Below are 18748 nucleotides of genomic sequence, written 5' to 3' on the forward strand. Positions count from 1 at the left end.
GGCAACGCTCCCTGAAAACTTGAGATATCTGTGGCCTTTGATTGTCCCCAGCACAAGGTGCCCCTGTGTAATGATCATGCTGTTTAATCAGCGTTTTAATATGCCACACCTGTCAGGTGGATGGATTATTTTAACAGGGATGTAAACACATTTTAGAGAAATAAGCATTTTATTCGAATGGAACGTTTTATTCGCGTGGAGCGTTTTATTCGTGTGGAACGTTTTATTTGTGTGGAGCGTTTTATTCGTATGGAACGTTTTATTTGTGTGGAACGTTTTATTCGTATGGAGCGTTTTATTCGTATGGAACGTTTTATTCGTGTGGAACGTTTTATTCGTATGGAGCGTTTTATTCGTATGGAACGTTTTATTCGTATGGAACGTTTTATTCGAATGGAACGTTTTATTCGTATGGAACGTTTTATTCGTATGGAACGTTTTATTCGAATGGAACGTTTTATTCGTATGGAACGTTTTATTCGTATGGAACGTTTTATTCGTATGGAACGTTTTATTCGTGTGGAAAGTTTTATTCGTATGGAACGTTTTATTCGTGTGGAAAGTTTTATTCGTGTGGAGCGTTTTATTCGTGTGGAAAGTTTTATTCGTGTGGAACGTTTTATTCGTGTGGAAAGTTTTATTCGTGTGGAACGTTTCAGGGATATTTTTATTTCAGCTCATGAAACATGGGACCAACACTTTACATCTTGTGTTTATATTTTTGTTCAGTGTAGTTTACTTCATTCACCATGCGATTGAGTAGGTGTATATTGAAATCAGGTGCTTCCACACAGGTGTGGTTCTTGAGTTAATTAATCAATTAACCTACAGCGCATTTGGAAAGTATTCAGACCCCTTGACTTTTTCCACATTTTGTTACGATATTTCAGTTTTCTATTTCTAATAAATTTGCTGAACTTTAAAAAAAAACTGTTTTTGCTTTGTCATTATGGGTTATTGTGATGTCATTATGGGTTATTTAGATCTCATTATGGGTTATTGTGATGTCATTATGGGTTATTGTGATGTCATTATGGGTTATTGTGATGTCATTATGGGTTATTGTGATGCCATTATGGGTTATTGTGATGTCATTATGGATTATTGTGATGTCATTATGGGTTATTGTGATGTCATTATGGGTTATTGTGATGTCATTATGGGTTATTGTGACGTCATTATGGGTTATTGTGATGTCATTATGGGTTATTGTGATGTCATTATGGGTTATTTAGATCTCATTATGGGTTATTGTGATGTCATTATGGGTTATTGTGATGTCATTATGGGTTATTGTGATGCCATTATGGGTTATTGTGATGTCATTATGGATTATTGTGATGTCATTATGGGTTATTGTGATGTCATTATGGGTTATTGTGATGTCATTATGGCTTATTGTGATGTCATTATGGGTTATTGTGATGTCATTATGGGTTATTTAGATGTCATTATGGGTTATTGTGATGTCATTATGGATTATTGTGATGTCATTATGGGTTATTGTGATGTCATTATGGGTTATTGTGATGTCATTATGGGTTATTGTGATGTCATTATGGATTATTGTGATGCCATTATGGGTTATTGTGATGTCATTATGGGTTATTGTGATGTCATTATGGGTTATTGTGTGTAGATTGATGATTTAAAAAACAATTGGATCCATTTGAGAATAATTCTGTAACATAACAAAATGTTATGGGGTCTGAAAACTTTCCGAATGCGCTGTACCATCATGCTTAGGGTCATGTATAAAAATGCTGGACTATGTCTCCATAAGATGACAATGCTCCCATCCACAGGGTACGGGTGGTCACTGAATGGTTTGATGAGCAGGAAAATGACGTAAACCACATGCCATGGCTGTCTCAGTCACCAGATCTCAACCCCATTGCTGAAACAACGGTAAGATGTATAACTGAATTGTAAACCAGGTTGAAACAACGGTTAGATGTAAAACCATCCAGTCCTGCCCTTGTTCCTGCCCCTCTCCTGCCACTGTCTCTGTCTCTGTCCCTGCTCCTGTCCCTGTCCCTGTCCCTGTCCCTGTCCCTGCTCCTGTCCCTGTCCCTGTCCCTGCTCCTGTCCCTGTCCGTGTCCCTGTCCCTGCTCCTGTCTCTGTCCCTGTCCCTGTCCCTGCCCTGCTCCTGTCTCTGTCCCTGTCCCTGTCTCTGTCTTGCCCCTGTCTCTGCTCCTGTCTCTGTCCCTGTGCCCCAATCCTGCCCCTGTCTCTGTCTCTGTCCCTGTGCCCCACTCCTGCCCCTGTCTCTGTCTCTGTCCCTGTGCCCCCGTCCAGCCCCTGCCCTTATTGCTGTCCCTGTCCCTGTCCCTGTGCCCAAATCCTGCCCCTGTCTCTATCCCTGTCCCTGTCCCTGTCCCTGTCTTGCCCCTGTCCCTGTCCCTGTGCCCCAATCCTGGCCCCTGTCTCTGTCTCTGTCCCTGTCCCTGCCCCTCTCTCTGTCCCTGTGCCCCTGTCCTGCCCCTGTCTCTGTCATTGTGTGCCTGTCCTGCCTCTGCCCATCTGTCTCTACATGTCTCTGTCTCTGTCCCTGCATGTCTCTGTCTCTACATGTCTCTGTCCCTTCATGTCTCTGTCTCTACATGTCTCTGTCCCTGCATGTCTCTGTCCCTGTGCCCATGTCTCTGTCCCTTCATGTCTCTGTCTCTACATGTCTCTGTCCCTGCATGTCTCTGTCTCTACATGTCTCTGTCCCTTCATGTCTCTGTCTCTACATGTCTCTGTCCCTGCATGTCTCTGTCTCTACATGTCTCTGTCCCTTCATGTCTCTGTCTCTATATGTCTCTGTCTCTACATGTCTCTGTCTCTACATGTCTCTGTCCCTACATGTCTCTGTACCTGTTGAGTTGTTGCTGCAGCAGGTCCAGTCTGTTGTCCAGCTCGGTGCGCTGCCTGCGGCTGATATTGTTAAGAGGGGGGGAGGAAGGCAGGCTGCAGCGAGGCAACTCCTGGTACTCACGACTGCCCCGACTCTCCCCCCAGAAACTGAAGATGTTTGAGACCCCTGAAAATGCTCCTGTTTGTGAAGAAGAGAGGGAGAGAGGGGAGAAAGGGGAGAATAGGGTATGAAGGCATATTCTATTGTTTTATATTGTTTGTCTGTGTGTCTGTGTGTGTCGGTGTGTGTCTGTGTGCCTGTTTGTCGGTAAATGTGTCTGTGTGTCTGTTTGTCTTTGTGTGTGTGTTTGTGTGTCTGTATGTTTGTCTCTCTGTGTGTCTGTTTGTCTGTGTGTGTGTCTGTGTGTGTCTGTGTGTCTCTTTGTGTGTGTCTGTGTGTCTGTTTCTCTGTGTGCCTCTTTGTCTATGTGTGTGTCTGTGTGTCTGTGTGTCCCTGTGTCCATGTCTGTGTGTCTGTTTGTCTGTGTGTGTGTCTGTGTGTGTGTCTGTGTGTGTGTGTGTATGTTTGTCTGTGTGTGTCTGTGTGTGTGTCTGTGTATGTATGTTTGTTTGTCTGTATGTGTCTGTGTGTCTGTCTGTTTGTCTGTGTGTGTCTGTTTGTCTCTGTGTGTCTGTTTGTCTGTGTGTGTCTGTTTGCCGGTGTGTCTGTTTGTCTGTGTGTGTGTCTGTTTGTCTGTGTGTGTGTCTGTTTGTCTGTGTGTGTGTCTGTGTGTCTGTGTGTCTGTTTGTCTGTGTGTGTCTGTTTGTCTGTGTATGTGTCTGTTTGTCTGTGTCTGTGTCTGTGTGTCTGTGTGTCTGTGTGCCTGTGTGTGTCTGTGTGTGTGTCTGTATGTGTGTCTGTGTGTGTATGTATGTTTGTCTGTGTGTGTCTGTTTGTCTGTGTGTGTATGTGTGTCTGTTTGTCTGTGTGTGTGTCTGTGTGTCTGTTTTTCTGTGTGTGTGTGTTTGTTTGTCTGTTTGTCTGTGTGTGTCTGTGTGTCTTTTTGTCTGTCTGTCTGTCTGTCTGTCTGTCTGTCTGTCTGTCTGTCTGTCTGTCTGTCTGTCTGTCTGTCTGTCTGTCTGTCTGTCTGTCTGTCTGTCTGTCTGTGTGTATGTTTGTCTGTGTGTTTATGTGTGTCTGTGTGCCTGTGTGTGTCTGTATGTGTGTCTGTGTGTGTGTGTGTATGTATGTTTGTCTGTGTGTGGCAGTTTGTCTGTGTGTGTATGTGTGTCTGTTTGTCTGTGTGTGTGTCTGTGTGTCTGTTTGTCTGTATGTGTGTGTGTGTGTTTGTTTGTCTGTTTGTCTGTGTGTGTCTGTGTGTCTGTGTGTGTATGTCTGCTTGCCTGCCTGCCTGCCTGTCTGTCTGTCTGTCTGTCTGTCTGTCTGTCTGTCTGTCTGTCTGTCTGTCTGTCTGTCTGTCTGTCTGTCTGTCTGTCTGTCTGTCTGTCTGTCTGTCTGTCTGTCTGTCTGTCTGTCTGTCTGTCTGTCTGTCTGTGTGTGCCTGTGTGTCTGTGTGTGTATGTGTGTGTATGTTTGTCTGTTTGTCTGTGTGTCTGTGTGTCTGTGTGCCTGTGTGTCTGTGTGTCTGTGTGTGTGTGCCCAGACCCACCTGAGAGTGCATTGCAGGTGTTGCCCCCCTTGTGGTCCCCCTCCCCCTCCCCCTCTGGATTGTCCCTAAAGATCAGAGAGGTGGCCTGAGCCGGGGACATCTCATACAGAGCTGACTGAGGGCCGGGGCATGTGACCACAGACTCCTCCCCCTCGCCACTGCTGGAGTGGGTGGACACTGAACTCCGAGGTCCCTCCCAGTCTGGCTTAAGCCCCACCCCCTGCTTACTGGCCGCCTCCTTCCGTCTACGCTGAACTGGCTTGTTGGATCTCTCCTTTTTATTCTCTCCTGCATCGGCGTCGTCTGAGAGAAGAAACAGGAAGGAAGAGATGGTGACACACTGGATGGGATCTGAAAAGTTGATTTGTGACCTACGACTAAGCGTGGTTAGTGGGTTTTCCTCTTCACCGAGAGAGAGAGAGAGAGAGAGAGAAGCAATGGATAGTTATATTAGCTCTCATAAACAGAGACGAAGGAGTGGAAGGGATGGTTACCCTTCTCTGTCCGGCGCCGGAAGGATAATTTGCGTCTGCGCAGTTTGTTGAATCCTACACAGTCTGAGTTGTCACTTTCTGGAGAGCCTGGAATCATATTGGCCTGCAGGGATTAACAAAGCAAAGACATCTTGAAACATCACGGAGGATAAAGGACTTATATAGTATCAATGTGTAAAATAGCTGCTCAATGCACAATGGAAATAACTTACAAATTCATTAATTCCCTAATTTGTATTCATCAATTCATATATGAATATACTTTTTATTTTATGGTTGTGAAGTTTAAGATATGAGGAAAAGTTCTTGCAATCAGGGCAGAAGACACACTCACATCCCGAAGGTCAAAGGTGATCTCCAGGTTCATCCAGAAGTGGTCGGAGAACTCTGGGTACATGTCTAACACCTCCAGGACGTCCTCTCTGTGGATCTTATGGAGGTCACAGTAGGTCAGCGCTCTCACATCAGCATTGGACTTTCCAGCCCGCCCGTACAGGTTGATAGGCTCGCCAAAGATGTCATTCTTCCCTGTGGCAGACGGGAGGACATAGTACCGTATTTTACACACTGTACCAGTCAAAAGTCTGGACACACTTACTTGTGATTTATGTAGAATTCAAGGCACACTTAACCAGCATGGCTACCACAGCATTCTGCAGCGATACGCCATGCCACCTGGTTTGCGCTTAGTGGGACTATCATTTGCTTTTCAAAGGACAATGACCCAACACACCTCCAGGCTGTATAAGGGCTGTTTGACCAAGAAGGAAAGTGATGGAGACGTGCATCTTCAGATGACCTGGTCTCCACCCAATTGAGATGGTTTGGGATGAGTTGGACCGCAGAGCAAAGGAAAAGCAGCCAACAAGTGCTCAGCATATGTGGGAACTCCTTCAAGACTGCTGGAAATGCATTCCAGGTGAAGCTGGTTGAGAGAATGCCAAGAGTGTGCAAAGCTGTCATCAAGGCAAAGGTTGACTAAGATTCCGTATGTGTCATTTCATAATTTGTATGTCTTCATTATTCTACAATGTAGAAAATAGTAAAAATAGTAAAAATATAGAAAAGCCCTTGAATGAGTAGGTGTGTCCAAACATTTGACCGGTACTGTATATTAAAAATGCAAATGTTATAAACAGTCCTACTTTTTTATATTACTGGGAAGTCAGACGGCAAACCTAAAGATTTGAAATTATTAAAATGGTCCACAGTACTAGTGTTTGTTTAGTGAGATAGCCTTTCACCCTTCTTGAGTGCCCAGTTCTTGAAGCTATATGACAAGTAGGACCAATTGCTGCCAGTAGATGGCTCTGTTGGTTCATTTGTATTTATTTGGTTCCCTGGCACACATCTGAATCTATAATAATAATAATAATATATGCCATTTAGCAGACGCTTTTATCCAAAGCGACTTACAGTCATGTGTGCATACATTCTACGTATGGGTGGTCCCGGGGATCGAACCCACTACCCTGGCGTTACAAGCGCCATGCTCTACCAACTGAGCTACAGAAGGATCAATGTCTGTATATGCCACATTCAGTTTTCTACTCCTTCCCCTTTAGGTTGATACATGAACCTATTCTATTTGGGTTGACAGTAGTTCCTGTCTATCATCCTCACCCAAGATGGCCACCACCACGTCGCCTCTGAGGATCTCGATGGAGCCACGGGAGATGAAGTAGATGGCGGTGAGCACGTCGCCGGCGTGCACCAGGGTGTCGCCAGGCGGGGCGTGGGTGGTCTTGAACTTCATGGCCAGGGCCCGCAGACAGCCCTTCGTGGAGCCCTTGAAGGCCTTGCAGTTCTCCAGGAGGGTACGGTTAAGGTGGAGGCATATGTCAGCCTGGAGACACTCTGGGAACCCCTTCAACACCTGGTAGAGAGAGAGGTAGGGAGGGGGAGGGAGGCAGAGAGAGAGGGAAAGATGTGGGGGAGGGAGAGAGAAAGGGGGAGGGAGACAGAGGGTGAGAGGGGGAGAGAAAGGGGAATGGAGGGGGTGAGGGGAGAGAGGAGGAGGGGGAGAAAGAGAGAGAGAGAGAGAGAGAGTGAGTATTTAAGTGGGAGGGTGAGGGAGACAGAGAGGGGGAGAGAGAGTGGGAGAGAGGGGGAGAGAAAGGGGAATGGTGGGGAGTGGTGGGGAGATTGGATGGAGGGAGGGGGAGAGAAGGGGGAGGGAGAGGGGGAGAGAGGGTGATACTAACTTAAATATTTAAAGGACACCCTTATCCAGGGCAACTTACAGAATGTATTGAGTGGATACATATTTCTTACTTGTCCCCTGCGGGAATCAAACCCACAACCCTGGCGTTGCAAGAGCCACACTCTACCAACTGAGACATCACTGCTGAATAACAAACATACACATATTCTGTAAAAAATGTAGTTGTCTGATACGTAGCATCCTAGCAAATATTACCCCAAAACAACTGCAATATTTAGTCAGCAATCTGCTGATATACTTTCACTTGTAAAGGCTTTTAAAATATGTTTTATTTAATGAATACTACAAGCCTTATTAATGATTTCCCCATTCTGACAAGGAGACACATTTCAGATGAAGGAGCGGAAGGTTTCTGTGTGACTCTGGGACAAAGCTGTCAGACCAACTTCTGGAAACACCCCCTCTTCTTTAACCTTAATACTCCCACTCTAGTCCATCTCTATCCAACCGACCCAGCTCAGTTAGACTAATGAGGTCATCATTTAAAGACAGAGGCTATGACTGATTCAGTCAGACAGACGTGAGGAGGGGTTACATCATGACCACCGTTATAATCACGTCAGCAAACATTTTACTAATCCAATACGCTTCTCAACACAACATAATGAGGAAGTTGAGAAAACAAGCAACTTGGCTGTATCTTGTAAATGATTTATTAAGTCAAACACACAGGAATTCAGACGGAATATTGCAATTTCATGTTGGGGAATCTGTTTCCCGAAAGAATCACTTCCATAATATTTTTATTACAGTTGGAACTTAAAGCGTGTTGGAGAGAGTCTAGGCTCAGATAGAGAGTCGAGAGTCTAGGCTCAGTCAGAGATAGAGAGAGAGAAAAAGAGAGAGAGGGACGGACGGACGGCCGGACAGACAGACAGACAGACAGACAGACAGACAGACAGACAGACAGACAGACAGACAGACAGACAGACAGACAGACAGACAGACAGACAGACAGACAGACAGACAGACAGACAGACAGACAGACAGACAGACAGACAGACAGAGAGAGGTCAGACTCTCTTAGATCAACTATTAAATGTCTATAAAAGACTGCAGAAAAAATAAAGTTTGTGTGCATTGTGTGTGTATTACTCGTAGCATTCATGCACGTGTGTGTGTGAGAGAGAGATTCATGCAGAGAGTGTGAGTGAGACAGAGAGCAGAGACAGCAGTGAGAGAGAAAGTATTAGAGAGCATTCATGCAGAGAGAGACAGAGAGAGAGAGACAGAGATGCATATCTTTACGTCTATGCACTGTTTGGATGTCAATGTGCTGTGTGTGTTTTTGAGTGTGTATGTTTAGTGTGTGTGTGTGTGTGTGTGTGTGTGTGTGTGTGTGTGTGTGTGTGTGTGTGTGTGAGTGTGTGTGTGTGTTTGTGTGTATGTGTGTGAGTGTGTGTGTGTTTGAGTGTGTGTGTGTGTGTGTGTGTGTGTCTGTGTGTGTGTGTCTGTGTCTGTTTGAGTGTGCATGTATGTGGGTTTAAGTGTGTGTGTGACTCACAGCGGTCATATCAATGCCGTTAGTGTAGGACCAGGCGTGTTGGAAGTACTCCTCCAGCCGCTGCCTCAGTGGGTTGGGGATCTGATGGAAACGGATGAACTCTCGGACCTGTAGCATCTGGGTGTGGTACCTGGTGTGTTTGAGTGTACAACCTCTGGATGATGGTGACAGTGTGTGTGTCTGTGTACCAAAAATTTGGTGTACATCAGTGCTGCAGGAATAAATGATTATTGAGGAGCGGCAGAATACAACTGCTCTCTACTGCACCATGGGAACAAACGTTATAGTATCTCAGACCAGTTAGTGGTTGTAAACAGGCTCTAGAGCAGAGGAGGACGGCTCATAGTAATGGCTGAAACGGAGCAAATGGAATGGCATCAAACCATGTCTGTGATGTAATTGATACCATTGTGTAATTGAGTGTCTGTGTGTGTGTGTGAGTCAGTGTGTGTGTTACCATAAACCTGTTCTCCCCAATTATATCAGTGGTTCCTTTCTCTCTTACTGTGCCACCAGCTGAATGTTAAGTGCCTGGTGTGACCCCTGGAGTATATCAATACCCGTTGGTGTACCCCAGGCGTACCCCTGAAATACCCCTGAAAGCCGCTGGAGCCTCAGTGGGTACCCCTGGGGATCACCTGAAAACGGATGAACCTGGAGTACCTCTGGAGTACATCTGGGTGTGAAGTACCTGAAATACCCCTGAAGTACCCCTGGATGATGGAGTACACCTACCAAAAATACCCCTGGAGTACATCAGTGCTGCAGGAATAAATGATTACCCCTGAGGAGCCCCAGAATACCCCTGAAATACCTCTGGAGTGCACCCTGGGAAAAACCCTATAGTATCTCAGACCAGTTAGTACCCCTGAAACCCCTAGAGCAGACCCCTGGAGGACCCATGGAGTAACCTGAAATAGCCCCTGGTACATGGCAGTCAAACCATGTCTGTGATGTAATTGATACCTGAATTCCACTGAATTACCCTGAGTATCCCCCCTGGAGTACCCTGGAGTACACCTGAAATACCCTGGAACCTGGAGTACCCTGAAGTACCCCTAAAATACCCCTGGAATATCCCTGAAATACCCCTGGAGTACCCCTGAAATACCCCTGAAATACCCCTGGAGTACCCCTGGAGTACCCCTGAAGTACCCCTGAAGTACCCCTGAAGTACCCCTGAGTACCCCTGAAATACCCCTGGAGTACCCCTGGAGTACACCTGGAGTACATCTGAAATATCCCTGGAGTACACCTGAAATACCCCTGGAGTACCCCTGGAGTACACTTGGAGTACATCTGAAATATCCCTGGAGTACCCCTGGAGTACACCTGAAATACCCCTGGAGTGCCCCAAAAATACCCCTGAAATACCCCTGGAGTGCCCCTAAAATACCCCTGGAGTACCCCTGGAGTACCCCTGAAATACCCCTGGAGTACCCCTGAAGTACCCGAAGTACCCCTCCAGAGTACACTCTGTGGAGATGGGACAACCTTCCAGAAGGACAACCATCTCTGCAGAACTCCACCAATCAGGCCTTTATACTAGAGTGGCCAGAAGGAAGTCACTCCTCAGTAAAAGACACATGTCAGCTTGCTTCGAGTTTTGTCAAAAGGCACCTTAAGACTCTCAGACCATGAGAAACCTGATTCTCTGGTCTGTTGTAACCAATATTAAACTCTTTGACCTGAATGTCAAGCATCACGTCTGGAGGGAACCTGGCACCATCCCTACAGTGAAGGATGGTGGTGGCAACATCATGCTGCTGTGGGGATGTTTTTCAGTGGCAGGGACTGGGAGACTAGTCAGGATCGAGGGAAAAATGAACTGGGCAAAGTATTGAGAGATCCTTGATGAAAACCTGCTCCAGAGCAGTGCTCAGGACCTCAGACTGGGGCGAAGGTTCCTCTTCCAACAGGATAACGACACTAAGCACACAGCCAAGACAACGCAGGAGGTACAAGTCTCTGAATGTTCTTGAGTGGCCCAGCCAGAGCCCGGACCTGTTCGAACATCTCTGGAGAGACCTGAAATTAGCTGTGCAGCGACGCTCCCCATCCAACCGGACAGAGCATGAGAAAATCTGCAGAGAAGAATGGGAGAAACTCCCCAAATACAGGTGTGCCAAGCTTGTAGCGTCATACCCAAGAAGACTCAAGGCTGTAATCGCTGCCAAAGGTGATTCAACAAAGCACTGAGTAAAAGGTCTGAATACTTATATAAATATTATATTTCCGGTTTTTAATTTTGAATAAATTAGAAACACATTCTAAAAACCTGTTTTTGTTTTGTCATTATGGGGTATTGTGATGTTATTATGGGGTATCGTGATGTCATTATGGGTTATTGTGATGTCATTATGTATTGTGTGTAGATTAATGAGGAAAAAAAACAAATGTAATACATTTTAGAATAAAGCTGTAACGTAACAAAATGTGAAAAAAGTAAATGTATCTGAATCCGAAGGCACTGTAATAATGATCCTCCATGTTGAAATGTGACCACTGCTGACTGCAGAACTGAGAGGGATGGTCTTCTTGGTGAGGCATATTAAAACAGACATAACACCCTACAATGATCCTTACCTTCCTCTTATCCTAATTCTAACACTGAACCAGTTTTAACCACACTGAACCAGTTTTAACCACACTGAAAAGTTTTAACCACACTGAACCAGTTTGAACCACACTGAACCAGTTTTAACCACACTGAACCAGTTTTAACCACACTGAACCAGTTTTATCACACATTCTCATTCAAACTGTTAGCAGCAGACCAAGACAGCGAACACTGCAACAAAACAAGTAACCAAGTAAATACAAGCAGATGCGACACCATCCTATTGTTAACCAATTAAATCACAGTAGCATGAATTTATCCATCCCTTATAGTTTACCCTCCAGCACATACGAGGGAACGTGGTACTTACATCCTATGAGCATGACACAGATGGAGAATATCTTCTCAGAGTTGGTGTTGGGGGAGACGTTGCCAAAGCCCACGCTGGTCAGACTGGAGAAGGTGAAATAGAGGGCTGTGACATACTTGTCCTTTATGGAGGGGCCCGAGCCCCGCACCGTGTCGTTGTAATGTTTCCCCAACGACTCGCCCAGTGTGTGGAGCCAGCCGATGCTGCCGTTGCGCTCCACGCTGCCGATGGCGTACCAGATGCACGCCAGCCAGTGGGCGATGAGGGCGAACGTGCACATGAGCAGGAAGAGGACGGCGGCGCCATACTCTGAGTAGCGGTCCAGTTTCCTCGCCACGCGGACTAGCCGGAGAAGGCGGGCCGTCTTCAGCAGGCCAATCAGAGTGGTCGTCTGGCAAGAGAGAGGAGAAACAGTTTGTTTAGTGTCCAATCTTACCTTGGGAGGTCCTGTGTTGCAGAGTTCTGCTCCATACAAGCCGTAACAAAGCTGATTCAACTCATTAAAGTCTTGATTGAAGACTATTATTAGTCGATTGGTTGAATCAGATGTCTGACTGCTTGGCTGGACCAAAAGCCTGGACCCACACTGGCCTTCTGCAGATTGGATAGCCCTGTTATTTTTTTTATTTCACCTATATTAAACTAATTGAGAACAAGTTCTCATTTGCAACTGCGACCTGGCCAAGATAAAGCATAGGGTGGGTATTGCCATTGTGACCAGTGAACTGAGATAAGGCGGAGCTTTACCTAGCATGGACTTGTAGATGACCTGGAGCCAGTGGATCTGGCGACGAATATGTAGCAAGGGCCAGCCGACAAGAGCATACAGGTCACAATGGTGGGTGGTATAAGGTGCTTTAGTAACAAAACGGATGGCACTATGATAAACTGCATCTAGTTTGCTGAGTAGAGTATTGGAAGCTATTTTGTAGATGACATCGCCGAAGTCGAGGATCGGTAGGATAGTCAGTTTTACTAGGGTAGGTTTGGTGGCGCGAGTGAAGGAGGCTTTGCTGTGAAATAGAAAGCCGACTCTAGATTTGATTTCGGATTGCCGATGTTTGATATGAGTCTGGTAGTAGAGTTTGCAGTCTAGCCAGACACCTAGGTACTTATAGATGTCCACATATTCTAGGTCGGAATCATCCAGGCTGGTGATGCTAGTCGTGCGTACGGGTGCAGGCAGCGAACGGTTGAAAAGCATGCATTTGGTTTTTCTAGCGTTTAAGAGCAGTTGGAGGCCACGGAAGGAGTGTTGTATGGCATTGAAGCTCGTTTGGAGGTTAAATAGCACAGTGTCCAAGGAAGGGCAAGAAGTATACAGAATGGTGTCGTCTGCGTATAGGTGGATCAGGGAATCGCCCGCAGCAAGAGCAACATCATTGATATATACAGAGAAAAGAGTCGGCCTGAGAATTGAACCCTGTGGTACCCCCATTGAGACTGCCAGAGGACCGGACAACATGCCCTCCGATTTGACACACTGAACTCTGTCTGCAAAGTAGTTGGTGAACCAGGCAAGGCAGTCATTAGAAAAACCGAGGCTACTGAGTCTGGAGGTCAGTTCAAAGTTAAAATTGCTTTATTGTCCGTTCAGGATAAATTACATTAGTGAAATTTATCAAATGTGCTGTGGACCATCCTCTGCCCTACACTTGTACCGGATCCCCTCAGCAGCACTGAGACCGTGGTCTGTACTAGCGGAGATCTTCCCATGAACCCTCCCCATGATTTACTGTGCTGTTGGTTGGTTCTGTTATTCCCACCCATTATACTTGTCTTGAGGAGCCCCCACCACGTCTATACAGCAAATTAACAAGGACCCGATTACATCCCTGCTTGGCAGAAAGCCTAGTTCCTCACTTCACAATAAATGATAGTCCTCTGCTGCGGGGAATGTCCACTTCCTTGGCTCACTGGCCACTTGAGGTTCAATTAATTAAACATTGTCAAGAAGGTTGACAGTACAAACTTTCATAGTTGTTTTTCTGCTCCGGAGCCTTTGTGGGGATATCCCTGACTTGTAGTTCATTGGAGGTCCATTAATAATGGAGTAATTGAAGGGAGTTTTTATTTTGGAGGTCCCAAAAGCTAATTGCAAATAGCTTTCATTATTTGTGGTTATCTACAGGTCAATATATCTAACCACCCTTAAATACGAAATCAAACCTTTAAAACCAAGATTCATATCTGACAATCCCCGTAACTTAAGATGCATTCCAACACAGGTTGTCCTCACAAAACTTGATTACCCACAATGCACTTCCCTATCCCCAATTCCTCACCTCCTCTCCGCTGCGGTAGATGAGCAGGTCGAAGGGGATGGCCGCCACCATGTCGATGAGGAACCAGCCCTTGAAGTAGTGGATCGCTATCCTCAGCGGGGCGCTGACCACCTCGTCGTTAGTGTTGACGTATGTCGTCCTGAAGTTGATGACGATGTCCACGATGAACATGATGTCCACGATGAGGTCGACCACGTTGAGTGGCGAGCACGAGTAGCCACAGTTCAACATGGCTGCCTCTTCCTGGTCGTGGAGTAGGAAGGCGGCGGAGTAAGGGGTCAAGATGGCCGTGTAGATGACCAGCAGCAGGATGAGCCAGTCCCACACCGCCTTGAAGGGGCTGTAGTGGAGGACGGTCCACTTGTGGATACGAGGTGCCTGGAGCTTGTACTCTGGGAGGACGTCGGCACCCAGTGACAGCACCTGGCGGGGGAGATAGGGAGAGGGTTTAGCCATTCTGATCTGGTAGTTGGATCAATATGATAGCGTTATACAGAGAGAGAGAGAGAGAGAGAGAGAGAGAGAGAGAGAGAGAGAGAGAGAGAGAGAGAGAGAGAGAGAGAGAGAGAGAGAGCGCAAGAGAAAGACAAAGAGACAGAGAGACAGAGAGACAGGGAAAGAGAAGGATGGGATTCGGGCAGGGAAGGACAAGATGAAAGTTCCCCAAAACCTTACATTTACATTTGAGCGATTTAAAGTTAGTGCATTCATCTTAAGATAGCTAGGTGGCACAACCACATAACACATTCGTAGTAAGCCATTTTTTTTCCTCAACCAGAAGCCATGGATTACAGGCAACATCCGCATCGAGCTAAAGTCTAGAACTGATGCTTTCAAGGAGTGGGAGACTAATCCGGACGCTTATACGAAATCCCGCTATGCCCTCAGACGAACCATTAAACAAGCAAAGCATCAATAAGGGATTTAGATTGAATCCCACTACACCGGCTTTGACGCTCGTCAAATGTGGCAGGGCTTGAAAACTATTACGGACTGCAAAGGGAAACCCAGACGCGAGCTGCCCAGTGATGCGAGCCCACCATTTGAGCTAAATGCCTTTTATGCTCGCTTCGAGGCAAGCAACACTGAAGCATGCACTAGAGCACCAGCAGTTCTGGATGACTGTGTGATAACGCTCTCGGTAGCCGATATGAACAAAACCTTTAAACAGGTCAACATTCACAAAGCCTCTGGGCCAGACAGATCACCAGAAGGTGTAGTCAAAGCATGCACGGCCCAACAGGCAAGTGTTTTCACTGACATTTTCAAAATCTCCCTGACCGAGTCTGTAATACCTACATGTTTCAAACAGCCCACCATAGTCCCTGTGCCCAAGGAAGCGAAGGTAACCTGTCTAAATGATTACCGTTGGTATCACTCACGTTGGTAGCCATGAAGTGCTTCGAAAGGCTGGTCATCAACAGGATCCTCCCCGGACACCCTAGACCCACTCCAATTTGCATACCGCCCCAACAGATCCATAGATGATGCAATCTCAATCGCACTCCACACTGTCCTTTCTCACCAGGACAAAACAAACACCTATGTGAGAATGCTCAGGGGTGTGTACTTAGTCCCCTCCTGTATTCCCTGTTAACCCACGACTGTGTGGCCAAACACGAATCCAACACCATCATTAAGTTTGCTGACGACACAACAGTGGTAGGCCTGATCACCGACAACGATGAGACTGCCTATTGGGAGGAGATCAGAGAACTGGCAGTGTGGTGCAAGGACAAAAACCTGTCTCTCAATGTGAGAAAGACTAAGGAGCTGATCATGGACTCCAGGAAAAGGCATACCAAACAGGTCCACATTAACATCGACAGGAATATAGTGGAGCGGGTTGAGAGTTTCAAGTTCTTTGGTGTCCACATCACCGACGGACTATCCTGGTCCAAACATACCAAAACAGTCGTGAAGAGGAGACAACAAAACCTTTTCCCCCTCAGGAGACTGAAAATATTTGGCATGGGTCCCAAGATACTCAACAGGTTCTACAGCTGCACAATCGAGAGCGTCCTGACCGGTTGCATCACCGCCTGGTATGACAACTGCTCGGCATCTGACCATAAGTTTCTACAGAGGGTCATGCGAACGGCCCAATATGTCACCGGGGCCAAGCTTCCTGCCATCCAGGATATAATAGGCGGTATCAGAGTTTTTTGTGTTACCGCACGGCAAGCGGTACCGGAGCGCCAAGTCTAGGACCAAAAGGCTCCTCAACAGGTGCTACCCACCAGCCATAAGATTGCTGAACAATTCATAAAAACGCCACCGGACAATTTACATTGACACCCCCCTCCCTTTTGCACGCTCACTGTTTGTTTGTTACCTAGTCACTTTGCCCCCACCTACATGTACAGATTACCTCAACTAGCCTGTACCACCGCACACAGACTAGGTACCGGTGCCTCCTGTTTATAGCCTCGTTATTCTTATTGTGTTACTTTTATTATTAGTCTTTGTTTTAGTCTACTTGGTAAATATTTTCTTCTTCTTGAACTGCACTGTTGGTTAAGGGCTTGTCTGTAAAGCATTTCACGATAAAGTCTACACTTGTTGTATTCGGCGCATGTGACATATACATTTTTTATTTTATTTATTTTATTTATTAAGTGATAAAAAACAATAACAAAAGTAGAGGTTGGGGTTTAGATGTTTTCAGGAGATGGGCAGGGACTCTGCTATTCACCATTTGGGGTGCCTTGGACTGCGCTGATGTATTCGGTGCACGTGACAAATTAACTTTGATTTGATGAAATCACACAACCGGCATAATGTGTTGAATTCTCTCTCAGGGCCTGACTGGTGTAGCGGTAATACCTCAGCCTCTGGCATACATGTATACGTGTCGATGTAGGTTCAAATCCAGCTTATTACTATTTGACACAACCTCTATCTTTCCCCACTTCCATCCTTTCTCTTTATCTGTAAAAAACGATATATAAAGCTATATATATAAGAAAAACATCTTTGTAGATACAAGGTTGACACCTGCAAAAGGCCTGTGAAAAGACATTGTGTTCTCGTTCCACTTTAAACAGTATCTATGGCGTAATTATGTTACCTCAGGCTACTGTAGTTCACCTGCTCCCAGAATGCTCCTCTGTTACCTCGGGCTACTGTAGTTCACCTGCTCCCAGAATGCTCCTCTCGCTCATACAGGGGTGGTGTTTCCAGCTGAAGTGTGACAAAAGGGGGGTGGGAGGGTGGAGGGCGCACAAGGGGAGGACCTGAATCCCTGGTAGGTCGCACTGCAGGTGTTCAGGCCAGGCAGGTGCGGTGCTAGACTGCAGGTAGCGCAGAGGGCAGGTGTCAGTGTGTGTGAATTAGATGTCTATAATTCAAGGTGTGTTGGCCCTTCGCTATGGAGCTCAGTCATGTTCCTGAGCTTGACAGACACTGGGGGTTATCTATCATGTTAGGGTAGATGGTATCGTTTGTCACTGAGAAGGGCAAATCAAATCAACTTTTGGCAACTTTGCTGCCTGTCCGTCATTTCTGGGGGAGGAGGCAGACATTGGGAAACAACATAGTCAATAGAAAAAAACATGAGGTAAACGAGTTCAAAACCACAGACAGACAGACAGACAGACAGACAGACAGACAGACAGACAGACAGACAGACAGACAGACAGACAGACAGACAGACAGACAGACAGACAGACAGACAGACAGACAGACAGACAGACAGACAGACAGACAGACAGACAGACAGACAGACAGACAGACAGACAGACAGACACACACACACACACACACACACACACACACACACACACACACACACACACACACACACACACACACACACACACACACACACACACACACAGTTCAGTGTCGTGCCCTTCTCGGCGTCCCATCCCGAAGGATCTATTGGGTTACACAGTTCAGTGTTGGGTTATACAGTTTATGTATAGTGATGTCAAGCAGCTTTGTAAAGTAATAACATGCAGAGGAAAACAACAAGTGCTGGTGTCTACATTTCGCATATATCATAAAATCGACACTTGAGTACTACAGCACTTCTGTAATGTAACTTTGTTGTAAGGTTTCTGCAGTTGTCAGTACAGATGTTATATCAGAATTTGATCACTCTGCTATCGCATACATTTTTCCTACGCAGCAGGAAATGCAAATTGTTGTGTATTCTATTTCCACTTTAAAATTTCAGACTTGATTTATCCCGACAAAAAATCTATACATTTCTACAAAAATGTCCATGAATTATAGTCCATCTAATAATTCAAATGTCCTTTTGCTGCAGGATTATATTCCTGCAGTGAGAAACTGATCAAATTACATTTTTTTTCCAACTGCTTACACACAAAATATTTTCATGTCATCACGATTTTTGAAAACTCTCAATCAAAGTGCAAAACTACACACCAAATATCTAAAACCATAAGCTATTTCTCAGCCTTTGACTCAGTTGTCAAAGTTGCATAAAAAATTTTTTCAAAACACTACACACAATTCTTTACCGAAAACACAAAAATCTAACAGGAAGTGACTTGCTTTCCTTTCCAAACACAACCAATCAAAATGCTACACTTATTCACCAGGTCACACACACACTCCTCACATGTGCAAACACTAATAGCTTAACTGATCACTAACCAATCACTGCTTTACTGTAGTATAGGCCTATAAATAGGTCAAAGGTCAGATGACCTGTTTTGAACAATGGATGCCAACAATGGACAGAGAGCAAGAGGAGTAGGAGGGAGAGGAAGAGGAAGAAGAGGATGAGGGAAAAGAAGAGAAGGAAGGAGAGCCATCGCTGATGAGATTAG

The 18748-nt window shown here is 45.8% G+C and overlaps 1 protein-coding gene across 1 annotated transcript in view; it reads right to left on the reverse strand.

Moving 5' to 3' along the window:
- The window catches only part of LOC123990428 (potassium voltage-gated channel subfamily H member 2-like), a 342223-nt gene that overhangs the window by 7158 nt on the left and 316317 nt on the right, over positions 1-18748 (reverse strand). Inside the window, exons 7-15 of the mRNA XM_046290973.1 lie at positions 13947-14369; positions 11662-12052; positions 9443-9493; positions 8732-8883; positions 6627-6879; positions 5338-5531; positions 5004-5106; positions 4510-4812; positions 2861-3038 (exon numbers count right to left, since the gene is read on the reverse strand). Coding sequence (XP_046146929.1) covers positions 2861-3038; positions 4510-4812; positions 5004-5106; positions 5338-5531; positions 6627-6879; positions 8732-8883; positions 9443-9493; positions 11662-12052; positions 13947-14369 — 2048 coding nt within the window. The remainder of the gene's footprint in view (positions 1-2860; positions 3039-4509; positions 4813-5003; positions 5107-5337; positions 5532-6626; positions 6880-8731; positions 8884-9442; positions 9494-11661; positions 12053-13946; positions 14370-18748) is intronic.

Source organism: Oncorhynchus gorbuscha, linkage group LG12 (assembly GCF_021184085.1).
Source record: "Oncorhynchus gorbuscha isolate QuinsamMale2020 ecotype Even-year linkage group LG12, OgorEven_v1.0, whole genome shotgun sequence".
NCBI classification, from domain to species: domain Eukaryota; kingdom Metazoa; phylum Chordata; class Actinopteri; order Salmoniformes; family Salmonidae; genus Oncorhynchus; species Oncorhynchus gorbuscha.